Source organism: Triturus cristatus, chromosome 9 (genome assembly GCF_964204655.1).
Source record: "Triturus cristatus chromosome 9, aTriCri1.1, whole genome shotgun sequence".
Classification (NCBI taxonomy): domain Eukaryota; kingdom Metazoa; phylum Chordata; class Amphibia; order Caudata; family Salamandridae; genus Triturus; species Triturus cristatus.
The window spans coordinates 228,296,502-228,316,215 of record NC_140592.1 but is presented as its reverse complement, the minus strand read 5'-3'; the positions used below and the strand labels follow the sequence as shown (position 1 = coordinate 228,316,215).

Genomic DNA, 19,714 nt, shown 5'->3' with positions numbered 1-19,714 from the left:
CCATGTGATGAGTGATGTAATGTGTGAGGTCATAAGCAGTGCATTGCGGGGGCATAAGTTATAGTTAGCTCAGCTAACTATAACTGGTGAATTTCTCTGGTTTTGTACAAGTGAAATGTCAGCCTAACTAGAACGTCCCTGTAACCTTTGGTGTTTTTTTCAGTGAAAAAAAATATGTATGTATATATACATGTATGTGTATATATATGTATGTGTGTATATGTATATTTTTAGGAGTACTTGTTTTGCACTGAGCACATAGTCATTTTATTGATAGGTACAGACACTTTTGATGGAGGTCTTGATCCAAATCCAGGCCCGCTCAGGGCGGAACATAGGGAGCAAGCTTAATACATCTTTTTAGGATTTTTAGCCCATTCAGGGCAATATTGTTGAATCTGGAATTAAATGGGAGACTGGTCTGAATCATCTGTACTGTATATATTTGGTACCAGTGTGAAGAATTTTATTTGAAGCATGCAGTATTAAGTAACATCAGTTTATTGTTTGTTTTAAATTGGGCGAGTGCAATCCTAAAGCAACATTAAATCCCTGCTTTTAGCGAGAATTTAATCTCAGTCATGAAAATGAATTTTGTTTTATGGAATTCATTGCTCTTAATTATTTATTTCGAATTTTATAAAGAGTAATTATTGATATATATGTTACTTGTCAAAGGAACCCGAATGATAAGATTTGACTTGGATCACCGGCTGTAACAAAGATACACTGTATTTAAACATGTTTTAAGATGGCCGCCCTAGTAATCCATATACAATATTTAGAGGTCAGAAGCCCATCAGTTGTTTCTATGGCACTTCAGCCATCCCAAAGCTATGTCGCAGTAAATAACACAGGGAAGGTGCAATTGACTCTGACATTGACAAAGGCCAGGGGGGCAGAAACATGTATGTTTGTTTGTCGTGGTCACATTAAAATAAAAATTAATAAATTGATCACTCCTGAATGCCCGGTGTTCCTGTGCGGAGTAAAATGAGTTTAACGTGAGACCGTCCTTGCAAACCACAGCACCCACCACATTTGAGAGTGGCTGCTTGGAGATGGTAACAAGGAAATATGTATGTATGTATATATATACATATATACATATATATATATAGATTGATAGATTGATAGATTGATAGATAGATTGATAGATAGATTGATAGATAGATTGATAGATAGATTGATAGATAGATTGATAGATAGATTGATAGATAGATATGGAGATATATATTACCTACTGGCGGTTGCCAGTAGGTAGTTATAGTTAGGACCCTGTTTCCATAGGAAAACCGCAACATTCTATTTGGAATAACTTTGGCGCCGGTCGACGAATCCTCGCGAAATTTTGAAAACTAATGGGGCGCTCCGCTCCGCTCCTACCCTGAAAGTCTCGGGGGGGATTCGTCAAGCGGGGGCTGAGATAAAAGGGGGGTCCCAAAACGCGTTTTTCCCATGCATTTTCCATAGGACCTTTAGACACAGCTACAGCACGAACGGCTGAACAGAGTTCCTTGAAATTTGGCAGAGACGTAGTCTACAGGTCAAGGAAGTGCCTTTTGTAGGTTTGGTGTAAATCTGTTCAGTAGATTCTGAGAAAATAGCCTTTAAATCAATATATATATCTGAGCCAGCTTACGGTGCGCTTACGGTGCGCTTACCGTACGCGCACGCCGCCGTGCGCGAGCGCGATTCTGATTGGCTGTTAGATCTTAGTAAACATTCGAATCGGTCGAAACCAGGAAGCGGCAGCCGCCATTTTATCTCTCGCAGTCTGAGAGGGGGTTAAAAAACAAAGCCCAAAAACATGTAAAGGGGCTGTTTAGACAGCTCCTAAGCACCTAGCCATGTTGAGGGAGTCCTCAAAGATCCCCCAAGGCCAAAAACGGAATTTTAATTTTTTCGATAATTTCGCCGATTACGCTTACCGTACGCGTACGGTAAAAAATAATGAAAAAAAAAAAATATCCATACTCTCCCCACCCCATGTGCAAGTGGTGCCCGAAGAGCACCATTTGTGCATGGCATATTACATATGTGAAAAATTTTAATATTACCTTTCACAACGAAGCGCATCATATGTCCTCCATGTGCGCACGGTGCGCGAAGCGCATCGTGCGTACATGGCCCATCTAGCGTAACGTGGGCACGCGGTGCGCGTAGCGCACCGCGTGCCCACCGTGCGTGCACGGCACTAACTGCGTAAAGTGGGCGTGCGGTGCGCGAAGCGCACCGCGTGCTCACTGTGCGCGCATGGTGCGCGAAGCGCACCGTGCGCGCACGGAACGAACTGCGTTAAGTGGGCGCGCACGCCACGAATGGCGTAAAGTAACTTAGCATTTAAAAAACCGTACAAATTCACTGAAAAAACCATAGGTTTCACACACGTTATAGTTAGGAATTAGCATTTAAAAAACCTTGCAAATTCAGTGAAAAAACCATAGGTTTCACACATGTTATAGTTAGCTGGAAATTTTACTGATAAAAAACCAATGAAATTCCCCCGTTATAGTTAGTGCAGGCAACTATAACTCACGCGACCGCAATCTTCTGCTGATGCTAATACTGTATTTAGACACTTATTTGCCCATGTCTTCTTCCATTAAATTTTAGCTATACATATATTACAAATATTTTTTTTTCATAAAGACACATATGTCATCAGCAGAGGATTGCGGTCGCGTGAGTTATAGTTGCCTGCACTAACTATAACGGGGGAATTTCATTGGTTTTTTATCAGTAAAATTTCCAGCTAACTATAACATGTGTGAAACCTATGGTTTTTTCACTGAATTTGCATATATATATAGATATAGATATAGATATAGATATATATAGATATATAGATTTTTTTAAAGAACTTTCCAAGACAAAATAAATTGTCAAAAACGAAACCGCTGGGGGGCGTGGCTTGCAGCCAAGCAAGATGGCCGCAGCCTAGTTGGGCTCCGGGGACGAGATCGACTCCCCTTACATCCGTAATCCATCCGTGCGGTGATCCGACCCCAAAAGTCCCGGAACGGACAGCGGACACATAGCGACGCCGCCTGATCCGACTCCCGGATCCCTCGGACGCCTGGGACGGAATCGGCGAGGCCCGGAGATTTGCGGCCTACCTCGGCGCGTACGACCGGGGCCTCGAGTGGCAAGGGGACCCCGGGCGGGGCGCGACCGGGCTGGACCGACCCTGAGGCGACGGCGGAGGTTGGGCGCCTACTGGCAAAACCGACAACAGCGCGACCGGATGAAGCCGGGGCAGCAATGAGGCGAGTGATCTGGAGAGGGCTGCACAACCGTGCCTGAAGACCCCGATCGGCCCACACCGAGGGACCTGATTGAGGCGCCGGGGCTGAGGCGCGAACTCCACTGATTATCCTGGAGGCCTGAGACGCGCTTTTGCGAGCTGCTGCCTGACGCCGGTGGGGCTCCCCCGAGCATTCACTACTAGCGGGGACCGGTGGGGTGAACCGGGAACTGTGGCCCTGCCCTGCGCCGGGCTCCGCCGAGGTGAGAGGCCGCCCCTGCTGATCCGTGCCACCCCCAGGGGGACGACCTGGGACGGAGAACGTTCCCCGGGCTGCCTGAGGGGTTTGTGGCCTGACTGGGGCGCCCTGCTGCACCGACTCTCCATTGCTCTGCGGGAGTGGAATTTGGGAGGCATCACCCGTCTGCACCATGAGCGGGAACGGAACCAAGGGGCACCACCAAGGCAAGCTGGATAAATTTGCCTACACCAAAGACTCCGCAGTGCCAGACCGCAGCGGCCGCGCCGAGAAGATGGCAGCGACCAACGACACACCGAAGGTAACACTGGAGGACATTATGGCGGCCTTAACACATGTACAATCCACGGTGGGGTCGATTTCTACGGACGTGTCTCTGCTTTGCGCGGACTTCCAGAATATGTCCGCCAGGGTTGCGGAGGTGGAGCAGGTAACGGAGACTCTGGCGAAGGACTCGAGATGCCTCTTGCAGAGGGTGTCTCAGTTAGAGTCAGAGAATAAACGTATGGCGGCCCGGCTGGACGACCAGGAAGGACGCTCCCGCCGCAATAACGTGCGCATTACCGGGATTCCCGAAAGTGAGGGACACCCAGCCATGGACCTCTATGTTGAAGAATTGATCAAATCCAAGTTACAACCCCGGGGCCTCTCAGCATTTTTCTCGGTGGAGCGAGCACATAGAGTACCAGGAGGGCGTCCGAAGGTGGGGGCGCCTCCGAGGCCCGTCCTGGCCCGCCTGTTCAATTTTCGAGACAGGGACGCCATTCTGCAGGCGGCGCGGGTGGCACCGCCCATCCGTCTCCAGAACTCCACGGTGTCCTTCTTACCAGACTATACGGCTGCGGTGGCGGCGCAGCGGCGGAGCTTCGTGGAGGTCAAGAAGAAACTAAGGGCCCGAGAACTTCCATACGCAATGCTCTTCCCGGCGCGTCTCCGTGTTGTGGCGGAGGGCAAGACTCTCTTCTTTAACACACCAGAGGAGGCTCATGACTGGTTGGAGGGGTGGCGCCAAGCTGGTAACGCAGGGCGCTCTAACCGGGGGACAAGGCGCCCCGGGAATGCGGAAGATCCTACTGGACACGACCGACGAATAGAAGAGGTTGAGGAGGAACCTACCGGATGACATAGTGGCTTGTATCATCCCCGAAATGTAGTTCGAGACTGACCTCCGGGGACCGCTGATGATGTACTGGCCTCGTATCAGCTGTTTTGGGACATGAACGATGGGACCTGGGGATAGGGGATGTCCTGGTCTCCCCCGGACTCCACGCTCCTTAAAGCGCAAGTACTGGTTGGGGTTAAAGGGATTGAGCACTCTGCTGAGTTGGGGTGGCGGGCAGTTCTGAGTCCGTGTGGCAGGGAGGCAGGGAGGAGGGTGGGGGTTGGGGAACGTTTTATGGTTTTGTTTCTCTGTTGTGGTTATATAGGACACGGCCCTCAGACTTACACCACGCACATGCTCAATACACGACCCGGGTCGCAATATGCGTTATCCGCATCATGCTTTGTCACTTCTCCCAACCGCCGTGAAGTCAGACTTGCTGAGTGATGTAGCCCCTGACACTAATTTGACCCCGGTACAGCCCCTCTCTCTACTCACATGGAATGTTCGGGGATTGGGAGATAAAATCAAACGGGGCCTGGTCCTGCACAGTATCAAACGGTGTGCCCCAGCACTGGTCTTACTCCAAGAGACCCACCTCACGGGCACTGCTACTAGAGCGCTGGACAGATGGGGATATAAGATGGTGGTGCATTCTGAGTTCACCTCTGGGTCCCGGGGGGTTGGCATATTGATGCGCAAACAGTCCCGCTTAATCGTGCTTGGTGTAAATACGGACGGAGCCGGGCGTTTCTGCCGCCGCTCACCTTCAATGGGAAGGGCGGCCCTACAACGTAGTGTCGGTCTATATCCCACCCGGGTTACATGCCGAGGCGCTCCCGGCGCTTAGTGAATTTCTACTTACGCTACCAGAGGGAGAGGTGTTAATTGGGGGTGACTTTAATGCAGTGATGAATGACCACATTGACCGGTCTCCGCCTCGAGCGAGGGGCAGTGGAACGACCCGCCTTGCGGGCTTCACGGCGGCGCTCGGGTTCACAGATCTTTGGCGATTGTATCACTCGGGGAAGCGATCCTACACGTACCACTCCGGGGTGCACAATAGTCTAACCCGTATCGATCACTTTCTGGGCTCCCCCGGTTGCCTTCACAATATTGAAAGTATTGACATTAGACCCAGGGGCATCTCTGATCATTCCCCGATCCTCTTGCACTACAATAGTTATCACCTGATGCGCCGCCGCGTATATCCAATACGCCCCAGCTACATGCGACTGCCGAAGATTAGTAAATCCATCGCACAGGCGACAAAACTTTACTTCCACGAAAACGCCGCTTCGGTCGACTCCCCCACGATTCTTTGGGAGGCGTACAAAACGGTGGTGCGGGGCCAGGCAATGGCTTTCATCACAGGTTATAAGCGCATGCAGACATCTGAGTTGCAGTCGCTGGAGCTTGCGCTCCAGACTGCGGAGGCTCGCCAGGCCGAAACCCCCTCCCGTGAAACCTCGCATGACCTGCGAGTGGCTCAGGTGAAACACAAGGAGCACCTAGCAGAACGTGTCAGACAGCGACTTGAGGCCTCGAGGCACACAGTCTACGACGTAGGCGATAAAACTGGCAGGCTACTGGCGTGGCTAGACAGGCGTGACAGCGGAGCGCGGTGGATTGCGCAGCTTGACACTGCCGAGGGGTCGAAAACGTCAGACCCACGAGAAATAGTGCACACCCTGGCGGTGCATTTTCGAGAAGTGTACTCCTCCAATTCCTCCATGTCGGTGGAGATGGCATTGACATATATCAGAGACCTGCAGATGCCCAAGCTCTCCCCCGAGGCTAGAGAGTCCCTGGAGGCTGAACTCACGGTAGAGGAGCTACAGGTGGCTATTAACGCGTTGCAGCCCGGTAAGGCGCTGGGTCCTAACGGCATCCCGATTGAGCTGTATCAACGGCTGCCCGAGATGCTGGCCCCACACTTGCTGAATATGTACACGCACGGCCTGGAGGCGGGGGAGCTCCCCGCGGACCAGCGAACGGCCACTATCGTGGTAATACCGAAGCCGGGTAAGCCGGCGGATCAATGTGCCTCCTATCGTCCCATCTCGCTGATCAATGCAGAGGTCAAGATCCTTGCGAAACTGTTGGCCCTCCGGCTCACGCCTCATTTGGCTGACATAGTGCACCCGGACCAGTCGGGCTTTATGCCTGGGAGAAGTACCTCCCACAATCTGAGGCGCTTCCATGGTGTGCTGGCCCGAGTGGACCGACTGCAGGAACCAGCTGTCATTCTCTCCCTTGATGCCCGCATGGCATTCGATATGGTGGAATGGCCCTTTCTCTTCGCGGTATTGTCACATCTGGGGTTTGGGCCGAAGTTCTGTGCCTGGATCCGACTCCTCTACACCAAGCCGCTGGCCCATGTCGCGGCCAACGGGCATATGTCGGAGGATTTCCCCCTGGGGCGGGGTACGCGTCAGGGCTGCCCTCTCTCGCCGCTGCTTTTCGCCCTAGTGCTCTAGCCGCTCGCGACTTGGATACGGTGCGAGCCTATGATGCGGGGCCTTCGCTGGTCTGCGGACTGGGAAGACCGCGTCTCCCTCTACGCGGATGACATACTGCTTTACTTGTCTTCCCCTAGGCGCTCCATCCTGACATTGCTTAACATTTGCGAGGTGTTCGGCCGGGCATCTGGCTATACGATAAACTGGTCGAAGTCAGTCCTCCTGGTGCTACGGGGCCCCCCTCCTCGACTGTCGGAGGGATGCCAGATACAAGTGGCGGAGGGGTCGTTCAAATACCTGGGGGTGCACGTTACATTGGATCAGTTGGAATTTTTCAGGCACAACTTGAGCCCTCAATTGGACCGCCTCAAGCGTGATGTGCAGCACTGGGGAACGTTGCCCTTGACCCTGGTGGGGAGGGCGGCGCTCTTCAAAATGATGGCCCTGCCGCGGTTTCTTTATGTGCTGGAGAATACTCCATATCCGGTGCCGCCGACCTACTTCCGCGCGGTAGCGGCGCAGGTCTCCAACTTACTCTGGGGCAACAAACCGGCGCGCATTGCACAAGCAAAACTAGTCCGTGGGTGGTACGATGGGGGAATTGCGCTCCCGGATATCCAGCTCTATTATTGGGCGGTGCAGCTTAAGGTGATCAACCAGTGGCTCCATGCGCCTCAGTCGGACCCTGCGTTTAAGGCGGATAGGGATGTACTGGGTGAAAGGGGTATGCTAACCCCACTATATGATGCCCGGCTGGCCCCGCAGCTGATCGGCCCTCTGCGACAGACTGTATCTATCTGGCATGCGGCACAGGCCAGGTTGGGTTGGCGGGGAGTCCTGACGCAGCTTACACCTCTCTGGGATACCAAACGGCTGGGACGTCTGAGGGACAGCAAGGGCTTTGACGCTTGGGACACCATCGGAATCTCGGTGATAGGCGACGTGTGGCACAAAGGGGAGGTTGTCCAATTCGCTTGCTTACAACAGCAATATGAGCTGGCTCCCTCAGAATGGTTCCGATACCTCCAGATGAAACATGCCCTGACGACACAGTTAACCCCAGGAGTGCAGGTTCCGGAGGCATCCCCGCTGGAGGACAGGTTGTTGACCGAATACATGCCTAAGAGGGCGACGTCCTTCACGTACCGTAAACTGATCAACAATTTGCCGGACCCTATGGGGCTCTTGCGGGAGAAATGGGCCGGCGAGGTCGGCGATTTTGATGACCCGGACTGGCGGGACGCATTGGCCTCGCCACGCGAGGTGGGTATACCCTCGAGGCTGCGGCTTGTGCAACTTCGTATTCTACATCGTTCATACTTCACCAGAAGCTTGTTACATAAACTGGGCAGAGCACCTCATCCCTTCTGCCTGCGGGGTTGCGGGGAGGAGGGAACCTTCTATCACATTATCTGGGACTGTCCTGTTCTCCAGATATTCTGGAAGCGAGTGCTGCGAACAATGTCACAGGTGTGCGGGGTCTCGTTGATGCCTGAGCCCAGACACTGTCTGTTGAATGTGTGGGAGCCCACGGATCTCAATCGTCAGGCGCAGGGCTGGGTGACGCTGGGGAACATGACGGCCAAACGGAACATAGCCCAAAAATGGGGAGCGGTGGAGACACCGTTGCTATCAATATGGAAGAGAGAGATGGATAGGGCTATGTTTGCTGAGCGCTCCGTATTTATCAGGCGGGGCTGTCCTCGAAAGTGGGTCAGAGTGTGGGGAGCGTGGAACAAGTATAGGGGTAACATATGTGATCCACCACCTCTTACAGATGAGGAATCCTCTGACTCGGATGGCTAGGAAGGCCGGGGAGGTGGAAGGGAGGGGGGACGGCAATGTTTGTCTCAAAGCGTTCGACTTGGGCCTACTTGAAGAAATTGTGAATCTGCGTGGTGATTTGTCCAATGAACTGTACACACGGTCTGATTCCATGTCCTTTGGTTGTATTTGTTGTGAAAACAATAAAATTTCTTTCAAAAAAAAAAAAACGAAACCGCTTGGTTGGTGTTTGTCTAGTGTGTGAAATATTTTATTGAACAATTGTTTCTTATGGTAGGTGTTTGATGACAAAGAAGAAGTGGAGAAACAGCATCGAGAGAACATAAAAAAGTTAAATAGCGTGGTTGAGCGACAAGAGAAGGAACTCACACAACAACAGGCTGACCTAGAAGAACTTCAAGAAAAGAACCGGAGTCATCAGGCTGCACTCGATAGCTCCTTCAGGTAGATAATAATTTGTCATGACAGGACATGAAATGTGTGCTGGATGATCGTATCATCATGTAGTGTACTTTGAATCAAGATCACAGGCTTCAGTCTTGCCAGTCATTTTTAATGAATAGAACCATGCAGTTTTCTGCTAGAAGACAAATGTGGCATTGCTCCTGGTAGCAGAAAGAAAGGCTGAAGAATCTGAAAGGAGCATGACTAAAGGGGTTCAACTGAGTCATGTAACAAAAGCATTAAGCAAGGCTTGGGGGGGTGGGTCTACGTTCTAGTATTTATTTTTAAAATATGTTCTATCTAATAAATAACAATAAAAGTGTCTCTATTGGATATCTAGTTTTATCCTTTAAATTAATAGATTGTGGGTTCAATGTCCATTTTATATTTATTTCCTTGAATGTTTCAGATTTTTAGTTTGCAGTGTTGTAACCCTGCATATTAGAGACTGTCATTTGTCAGTTGGCATATAGTTTGGATCATTTATTGATGTACTGAGAAAAAAGTTAATAATCTCTTTGTTTCTTCAGAGAACTTGCAGAACTTCACAAAGCTAATGCAGCAAAATTTAGTGAAGCACAAGAGGCAGCTTTGAGTTGTGAGATCAGAGCTAAAGAAGAACTTTGTCTGGCACTCGAAAAAGCTCAGGAGGAGGGTCGCCATCAGCAGGAAGCTCTAGCACTTCAGGTTTGTTTTCAGATCACCTTTGCATCTGCAGTCAAGTTCAGTAATGTTAATTTAGCTGTATCTATGTCATTGCTGAAATAAAACTTTAAAAACCTGTTGCACAAGAAAGTGACATACTGGACATGCAAAGCGCAAGACAAACAGAACAGAACCCCCTGCTCCCCAGTAATTTTCAGTGCTTAGAGTTCATACTGTTAATTACATGCACTGAATGAAGGCAGAGGCTGAAACCCTAAAACAGTGTGGTTTAACATTCCTTTCTTGTATGAGCAACTTATCCACAAAAGTTGACATTCAAAATCACAAGGCAAGGAATATATGGTCATTGGCCTTCTACTGGGACTGTCTGTGATTATACCTGTAAATACCGAATGATTTCACTCACTCCCTTCTGGCATCCACTCCATTTGAGAGGCGAGAATATCACAAGTCCTCTAGCAAAGTCATGTAAGATCATATATATACTGATGAGTTCTCTGTATTATGTAGATTTGTCTCCAGCTTCATCAAGGTGACTGGAGTGGTCAAATTGATCTTAAAACTGTATTTTCCTATTGCAGTGCAGCCACAAAGTGTCTTTCATTTTGTTGAGAGAATTGATCATTGTCGGTACAATTGCGATTTTGCCAGATATCGCCATTGGACGCTCTTTATTGTCCTAGGTAGAGATGGCAGCTCATAAAAAAATGCCACCTTTTCTTCTATGGATTGCTTGGTGAAAACATTCCTTTTTTCTAAAGAAGCATGGCACGACCTTTTGACAATTATTCTGCTTTAGAACCTGGTAATCTTAGAAATTACTGCAAAAGCCATGCCAACCTTGTTGCATGTCATCTATTATTTGAAAGCCATTCTGAACACTTAACCCCTTCGCTGCGGCGCGAAATCTGCCACGGCGCTGGGGGGGGGGGTGCGGGGTGAGTGCGGTGCTGCCATGCTCCTGACGGAACCACGCCGTCATGAGTCACGGGCGAGCTGTGCTCATGACGGCGTGGTTCCGTCACGACTCCGCCCACTTATTATTTCGCCCGCACAGGCGAGGAATTAGTGCCGCGTGGGCGGAGCGGCTGCAGCATGACGGAACCACGCCGTCATGAGCACACGCCGCCCGTGGCTCATGACGGCGTGGTTCCGTCATGCTCGTGGAAGGGGTTAAAAAGGAAAAGTATAGTATTCAATAGAGAGCTATTTCTCTGATGTAAAGAAGTGATGAGTTCTGTGTTAGACTCTTCATCCCACATCTCCCCAGAACATTTTCCAGTAGCATCATATGCCGTCAAGAGTTATCATTCTGCAAAATGCCTGCATTTATATAAGACCTGTGCAGCAATTTTTGGAAAACCCATGGAGCCAACATTCTACACCGCAGTTGTTCACAAGGAGGTTGTTTGTAAAGAATATTGCAGTTGTTTCAATGTGTTAAAAATCAGGTCTCTAGTTGGCAGATGTTTGCACCTTGTCCAAGTAGGCACCACAATCCTAGTCAGGGTAGGTCACAACACAATCCCAAATTATCCCGTGCTCACCCCCTGGTAGCTTGGCACAGAGCTGACAGGCTTAACTTGGAAGGCAATGTGTAACATATTTTTTGAATAATACCACAAAAAGACTCCACAACAGTTTAGAAAAATAATGAATATTTATCGGAGTAAAACCAGACCAAAACAATCAAAATCCATCAAATAGAAGTCAAGATATTGTACGTTGAAGAACTAAACGTAATAAAGCTCATAGAATCAGGTAGCCCTAAAAAGGTTACTTGCGGTCTGGTGCAAAATCAGGCTGACTGCGATGGAGCACGAGCCAGCTACAGGGACCTGCTTGGGCCAGCTGAACACAGTACCTTTGATCCTGAGGCACAGTCTGTGAGGTGAGGCTTTGCGCTGGTTCCAAAAGGCTAGGCGAGGCTTAACGTCCTCTGGCATCGGTTCCGAGAGTGGTCAGATGTGAGGCGAGGTTTTGCAGGGCTTCGTGCTGCGTCAGATATGGCAGAAACTCCTCTACAGAACCCACTTCTGAGGCCCAGAACTTTGAGGGGGCACCTCATGCAAGGGTAGGACTTAAAGAAGGCAGAGTCCAGCACCACTTCAGGAAGTCTTTTGTGTCCCTGAGAATTCAGAAACAGGAGGCAAGTTAGCAAGCCCTTGGAGAACACTTTGGAGGGAAGGCAGAATTCAGCTCTCCTTCCAGCAGAGTCACACAGCAGCAGGCAGCAGGGCGACAAGCAGAAAAACAGTCCAATTGAGTCCTTTGAGCAGTACCATAGTTCTTCTGGCAGAGATTCGGTGTAGGTCCGAAAGTGCCTGATTTGGGAGGGTCAGAGACCCAGTACTTGTACCCAAATGTGCCTTTGATGTGGGGAAAACTTCAAAGAGTGGTTTTGAAGTGCACAAGCACCCCTTTCAAGCCAGTCCTGACTGCCATGTTATCTATGGGGATCACCAACCATTTATGTGGGGGTCAGGGTCATTACTCCATGATGTCCCGGTGTGAGCCCCCTTTCCTCCCGTCTGCCCAGGCCGGTCATTGAAATGCAGATTTATGCAAGGGGGTTTTCAGCCAACCCTGTCCTTTCTGGGCTTATGGCTGTCACTCTGTCCAGATGTCTATTGGAGACAGGTTGCAGATCACATAGAGAAAAGTTAAGAGCATAAAAATGCCCACTGTCTGAAAGTACCAGCAAAGCGCATTTATCACTACTATTCCACCCATACCAAACATGATAAAGATACTCCCCTGGAATCAGGAATGACCACTTAGAAGAACATAAGGGAAGTCCCAATGCTGGTCTCTGAGGTGAGTAGGCCTCACCGTTGTGAAAAACGAAATAGGCCGTTTTTCATTACCAGGACATGTAAAGTATACAAGCACATGTCCTTCCCTTTGCTTACATAGCACCCTGCCCTTTGGGTTGCCAGGGGCTGTCCTTAGGGGTGACTGGTATGTAATAAAAGGGCGAGTTCAGGGATTGGCAAGTAATTTTACCTGCTAAATCACATTGAAAGCAAACTGCAGGCGTTGCCATGGCAGGCCTAAGACATGGTTAGGGGGTGTAGGAAAGTGGGTTTCTGTTGCAGTCAACCCCCCACTTTTTGCCAGATTTCTGATGCACTTTGAGTATGCCCTGGCTCCCTGCCAATCAGGCTCTCAGTGACTGTGTTCTTTCCCTAACCTGTACCATTGTTTCCACAGTTGGTAAACCCCTGGCCTACCTATAAGTCCCTTGTAAGGAGTACCTATGGTACCAAGGGCATGGTAGCCAGGGAATTGCCTCAGAGGGCTGCAGTGTGTATTATGCCTCCCTCGGGGACCTCTCACCAGAAACATGCACCACTGTCATTGCAGCCTGCGTGTTATGGTGCAGCTAAAAGTGAAGAGTCAACATGGCACGCATCTCTGTGTGCCATGCCTGCCAAGCACTGCATGAAGTCTAGGTACGCCACCCTTAAGGTAGGGTGCACTATACCTCATGTAAGGACCTATCTGCATGAACAGACAGGCCCCTAAAACATCGAAGGCCATTCTTAGATATTATAAGTGCACAGTAACGTCATACTGAGTATATGGTATATGGTCTTGAAACTGGTCACTACAAGTTTCCTAGCACCATAATGGGTTTACTGAATCCTAGGATGTTTGGTATCAAACATCTCAAAATAAGTAACCTGCACTGATTCCAGTGTCACATTTATGATTCCATGCACTCTGGGGTCCTTTCTAGAGGGGTCCCCTGAACCAAACCAACCACTTGTGGGTCCCTGACAGGTGAACACCAGCCTGCCACCACAAGACAGGTTTCTGGACCTTTGGGGTGGGAGCCTTCGAACCCAGGGCCCAGAAACAAAGCCTTTCTTGGGCGGAGGTGTTCAGACCTCCCCAGGTCAGGAAGAGCCATCTGTGGAGGGAGAGCTTCAAAGGCCTTGTCGCATTTGCAACGTGGCCCCCAGCCTCTCCTGCTATCAGGAACAGGCTCCTTTCCTCTTTCACCCCCTATTCGGCGGGAAGACAGGCGGGAAACTTTAGCAAGCCCAGGAGGTGTGCCGACCTCTGCCAACTCCACCTCTCAGGTGGGGGAAGCAAGGTGAAGCCCACTCCTTAGTGCCCGCCATCTTGCTGATGGGGGGCATCCCCCAACCACGGTTAGGGAATGGTCTCACTCCCCATGTGGGGTAAGCACACCAAGGGTGTAGTCATCCTAAGGTCAGTAGCCCATTGGCTACTACCTCAAGACCTCTAAAACGCCCCCTAAATACAGTAGTTAGGCGGCAGCCCTGAACCCAGGATTTTAGAATTGACGACCTACAAAGACTGGAACCCGAAGACGTTGCAGCAGTGAAGGCTCTAGATCCAACTGACTTGGCTCCAGCCCTACCGGCCTGCCGGCAGCTCCGAACTTCCCTGCGAAGAATGCAATGACTCCAAAAAGGATCAACAACCTCCAGACTTGGTGAGTACTGATCCCCTCTTTCAGTAAAGACTCAAGACTCGTCAGGACAGTGTCCCTGTCCACAAAAGACGATCACAACCCTGCAAAACCATGAAACCCTGCTCAGGGACTTACCTCTGCACCCGCCATCCACGACCCTTGTCCAGAGGGTCCACCGGTCCTGAAGTAGTTCCCCAGCAGTCCTGACCTCCAAACCCATGAGGGGTGTCACTTCCAAGGTCCGATTTTGAAGATCTCCATAGAACTGTATTGGACACCTGACGCTGCGTAAGGACTCTGCACCCGGCAGCCCCTGTGCCGCCGGTGGTGCAGTTTTGATGCCCCCTTTGCCCTCATCTTAACCTCAAGAGATCTTCGTTCTAGCCCAAGTGGCCTGCCCGTGAGCAGCCTCCAACCGTTGTGCCCCTAGTCCCCAATGACCAGCATTGGCACCCCTGCACCCGACCGTCCTAGTGCTGCTGGTGGTGCATCTTGTGTGCAGAATTGAACTTTGGGGAAACTTGGTTCTACCCCCAAACGGAGGACAGCAAAAGTTGGTTTACTTACCTGCAATTGCTAACTTCGTTTTCCCCATAGGATTGCATGGTGTGCTTTTCCCCTGAAAAATGTTTTATGTGTTGACTCTGCCTTGTATTGCAGCAAAGTAACTTGGTGACTGCAAATGAGTTGTCCTGCTTACTAAGGTACTGCAATGCATAAACTGTATTCTTTGTTTGCTTTGCACTAAACTAGAAAAGTAACTGAAAAATAACCAGAAAGTAATCTAAAGTAATTACAAGTATTCTAAAGTGTTTACAACACATTTTCTATACTGCGCAGTAACTTGTATGCTTCTACTGAAAAGTATTATTGTTTTGAAAGTATCACTTACCTGCTATCTAAGTAAATCTTGGTTCTAGTAATAAAAATAAAAAAAATAACTTTTTATACAAACAATTGGTCTGGATTTAGACTTTGAGTGTGTGTGACATCATTTCTTGCCTGAGTGTGTACAATAAATGCTTAACACTACCCTCTGATAAGCCTGACTGCTCAACCCCACTACCACAAAAGAGAGTGAGGTATTATCTACTTTAGCTTCTGCTATATCTCTGGGGAGCCACTGGACTCTGTGCACACTATACCTTACTTTGGTATATAGTATATACAGAAGCAGCTTCCTACAGGGGGCTACTTATGTGGGTGGAACAATCCGTGCTGGGGCCCCACTAGTAGCATTTAATTTACAAGCCTAGGGCACCTTTAGTGCACGTTACTAGGGACTTCTAAGTAAATTAAATATGCCAATTGGGTACGATCCAATTTCACCGTGTTTAAGGGGAGAGAGCACAAGCAATTTAGCACTGATTAGGAGCACTAAAGTGCGCAGAGTCCTAGAACCAGCAAACATGGGTACAGAAGAATGGAGAGAAGCAGGCAAAACGTTGGGAGAAGACCACCCTAAGGCTGTCAGGTTTAACTTGTGTCCCCCTCAACTGAGAGTGGGGAGAGCTACCCAACCCCTTTGGATCGCTCTTCACTAAGGCGGAAGAACCTGGAGAGACCGTCCGCATTGACTTGGTCTGCCCCCGGGCAATGTTCCATCGTGAAGTCCATTCCCTGTAGTGAGATGGACCACCTCAAGAGTTTAGGATTCTCCCCCTTATTTGCATGAGCCATCTGAGGGGCCTGCGGTCGGTCTGAACTAGGGAGTGAGTCTCAAACAGGTATGGTCTCAACTTCTTAAGGGCACAGGCCACAGCAAAAGCTTCTCTTTCATTGGCCCTCCACCTCTGTTCCCTTGAAAGTAGCCTCTTGATAAGGAAGGCAACTGGTTGGTCTAGGCCCTCCTCATTCAGTTGTGCTAAGACTGCATGTATGCTATGGTCTGAAGCGTCCGTCTACACGATGAACTCCTTGGAGAAATCAGGGCCACTCTGAGCACTGGTGCTGTGCACATGGCGTCCTTGAGGGAATTGGAGGCTCTCTGACAACCCTTTGTCCAATTCACCAACCTAGGCTGCTGCTTAGAAGTCAGCTCAGTTAAGGGGCCATATCTCTGAACAAATCAGTGGTAATAGCCAGTGAGTCCCAGGAAGGCCCTCACTTCTGTTTGGGTTTTAGGTGGTTCCTAGGCCGTGATGGTTTCTGTCTTGGCCTGGAGGGGTTGCACCTTGCCCCCGCCTGCCAGGTGTCCCAAATACACCTTGTGACTCTGCCCCACATGGCACTTACTGCTCTTGATGGTCAGGCCCACCTGTTGCTTGGCCGAAGCACCTCCACAAGGTGGTGCAGGTGTTCCTCCAAGCTGGAACTGTAGATGTTGATGTCATCTAAGTAGGCGGCACAGAACGCCTCCTTGCCAGCTAGGACCCTGTTAACCGTTGGAAGGTACAAGAGGCATTTCTCAATCCAAAGGGCATCACCAGGAATTGGCAATGTCCCTCTGGTGTTTAGAATCTCTTTGGCTCCCTCAGTCAAGGCGATCTGCCATCACCTTGCTGTCAAAAAAACGGTACTGAGGAACCTGGCAGCGCCCATCTGGTCAATGAGCTCATCAGCTTTGAAGATAGGGTGTGCATCAGTTCGGTGACTGAATTGAGAACTCGGTAGTCCATACAGAACAGGAGCTCTGGCTCAGCTTTCGGCAGGGTCATCTTTGGTCTGGACCAGGGACTGTCCGAGGGCTCAATTACCCCTAAGGCTAACTTTGTGGACACTTTCTCCTTGATGCTGGTTCGCACCCGGTCTGACAACCTCTAAAGATTGTTCTTTACAGTGGGGGCTGTCTCTGGTGTCAATCTCATGTGCGCACAGATGTGTCAGTCTGGGAGTGAGGGAGAACAAGAGGTGAACTGCCCCAGAAACTGGTAACAGTCACCTTGCTGCTCGAGGATCAGGCAGGGAGAGAGGTTGACACCCTCCACTGACCCATTGTATTCCTGTGCAGAGAGGAGGTCAGGGAGAGGTGGACTATCCTCTTCCACTCCCTCTCCTGTCACTAGTAGCATGCTCACTTCAGACCTCTCGCAGTGAAACTTCAACCTGTTCATATAGAACACCCTCCTCATGGGCTCTGGCAAACCCATGATCATTCCTTTTCAGGTCTTGTTGAGTCTCTCAACCAGACCATTGGTTTGGGGTGATAGGGGGTAGTGAACTTATAAGTCACACCACATTCCTTCCATAGGTCCTTCATGTACGCGGACATGAAGTTTGTGCCTCTGTCACACACAACCTCCTTGGGGAACTACACACGATCAAAGATCCCCGTCAGAGCTCTAGCCACCGCAGGTGCATTTACTGCCCTCAGAGGTATAGCCTTTGGGTAGCAGGGGGCATGGTATACCAAGACCAGAATAAACCTGTTGCCCAGGGCGGTCTTGGGATCCTGAGGTCCAATAATGTTGATGCCCACTCTCTCAAAGGGGGTGCAATCTGTACCTCAGATGTGTGGTAAGTGGAAAGCACTGCCTGTTTAAAGTTCTACCCTTTGTGGTCCCAACAACCCCAAGGGTCTTTACCAACTGTTTAGCAGTGGTTGTAGTACAGTTGCACCACTGCACCATTCATGTCTGTCCATATCTAGCTGAGTGATAAATAGCAGGAATTACCCAGCAATGCCTAGCATACACCACAGACAGCAGGGTCACTGTTCCACAGATTAGGGTTGACCGTCTTTGCAAAAAAGTCTAATTTTAGTCTCCAGTATATACAACTCTTTTAAGGAGCAATATTAAACACAGTCACAGGTAAAGCCTATTCAAACCAAGAGAGTAATGGCATTTGAGAGGCTGCTCTGTCTTTATCAAATGTCCTGTCCTCTAACACTGAGAACAATCATGAAATTGATGAGGATGATGGCCTTGTGCATTGTAATAATGCCTTTGCAAGATTGTTTAATGTGTTGTGCATTGCTGAAGTACGCTAGCATATGGCAATATCTTAACTATTGTTCATTCAATCCAGGTGGCTGACCTGAGATTGGCTTTGCAGCGGGCTGAACATCAAGCAGCAAGAAAGGAAGACTATTTGCGCCAAGAAATTGGGGAACTTCAACAGGTACAAATTCTAGAAATTCAGAATGGTTTTCTGGTATGTTGGGTTTAGTTTTGCATCTATGAGACTTAGTTGCCAGATTGATAAGCACTGCTAATATTTTTTATTGTTAAAAACTGATTTTTCCGAATCACATATGCTTATTGATGTTTTTGATCGGTGCACACATAAGTAGACCAAAGTAAAGAATTGTAAGCTTGTAGGCTAAAATTAAACTAGTACTTCTACAGATTCGCTCATATTACTAAAATTAAGTAACCTTGCTCTGGATAACGTGAGAGATCAGAGCTAGGTAACCACACAAAGAGTGCCTCATCAGTTAATCCATCAAAAAAGCCTAATTCAGCTGATTGATTTTTCTGACATTTTGGTAGAAGTTTTGAGCAGTCATCCTTTGTTTCTTTCTAAAAAAAAAATTTCGCTTCTTGCAACAATGTATTTTTCTTACTGCTTTTTGGTGGTGTTGTAGCCTATTCCCTGCAAGTTCAAAACGGAGCTTGCGTAAAGTTGTACCAAATTCCTGACAGAATGTGCATTGTGATATTAATGTGTACTACAGACAAAACAAAATACTCCCTTCAGAGTTTTCTTAGGTGAGTACAAGAGTGAGTTCTGTTTTCTCAGATGATGTCTCCCTTCACCATACTGTTTGTACGATACCCTATGACTCAACTGTAGTCCATCTCCTGTTCAGCCTATATCTCATCTTGTCTCCACATTGGTCCAATCCTATCAAATTAAATGCTAGACTTCCACAGATATCCATATAGATTTTAAATTAGAGTACTCACCTGGCTTCAGCACTAGCTTTCTAGGACCTTGACCTCTTGTACTTGACCGTTCAAAGGCCATCAAAAATGGAATGCCAGCAAGCGTGAAACACTGACGTGCACTGACTGGCGCTGCCCTTTGCCAGTCTTCAGTTGACCACCTGCATACCTCTTCTACTGCAGCCAACTCAGGAATGTGGGAGTCATCCTGTACTAGATGTTGCCTTGGTTTAACAGGTTACCCACCAGTTGAGCCAGCTGTACAGCTCGTCAAACTCAAAATTTGCCTTTCCTGGAATTCTTGCACCAGGTGCATCCCACCACCGTCCTTATATTCGTGTCTGGACAATGTTAATAGACTATGCCTTAAGACACCGGAATTCTGATTTTACAGATTCCAAGGCGTTCCTAATGCAGTCAGGGTTACTTGTGTATCTCCAGTCCTGATACTTCATTTCTCCAGCCTTGCAAGC

At 49.1% G+C, this 19,714-nt stretch overlaps 1 protein-coding gene across 1 annotated transcript in view; it reads left to right on the top strand.

Moving 5' to 3' along the window:
- The window catches only part of TMF1 (TATA element modulatory factor 1), a 271,023-nt gene that overhangs the window by 107,421 nt on the left and 143,888 nt on the right, over positions 1-19,714 (top strand). Inside the window, exons 7-9 of the mRNA XM_085624782.1 lie at positions 9,133-9,299; positions 9,830-9,986; positions 18,382-18,474. Of these exons, the coding sequence (XP_085480908.1) occupies positions 9,133-9,299; positions 9,830-9,986; positions 18,382-18,474 (417 nt within the window). The remainder of the gene's footprint in view (positions 1-9,132; positions 9,300-9,829; positions 9,987-18,381; positions 18,475-19,714) is intronic.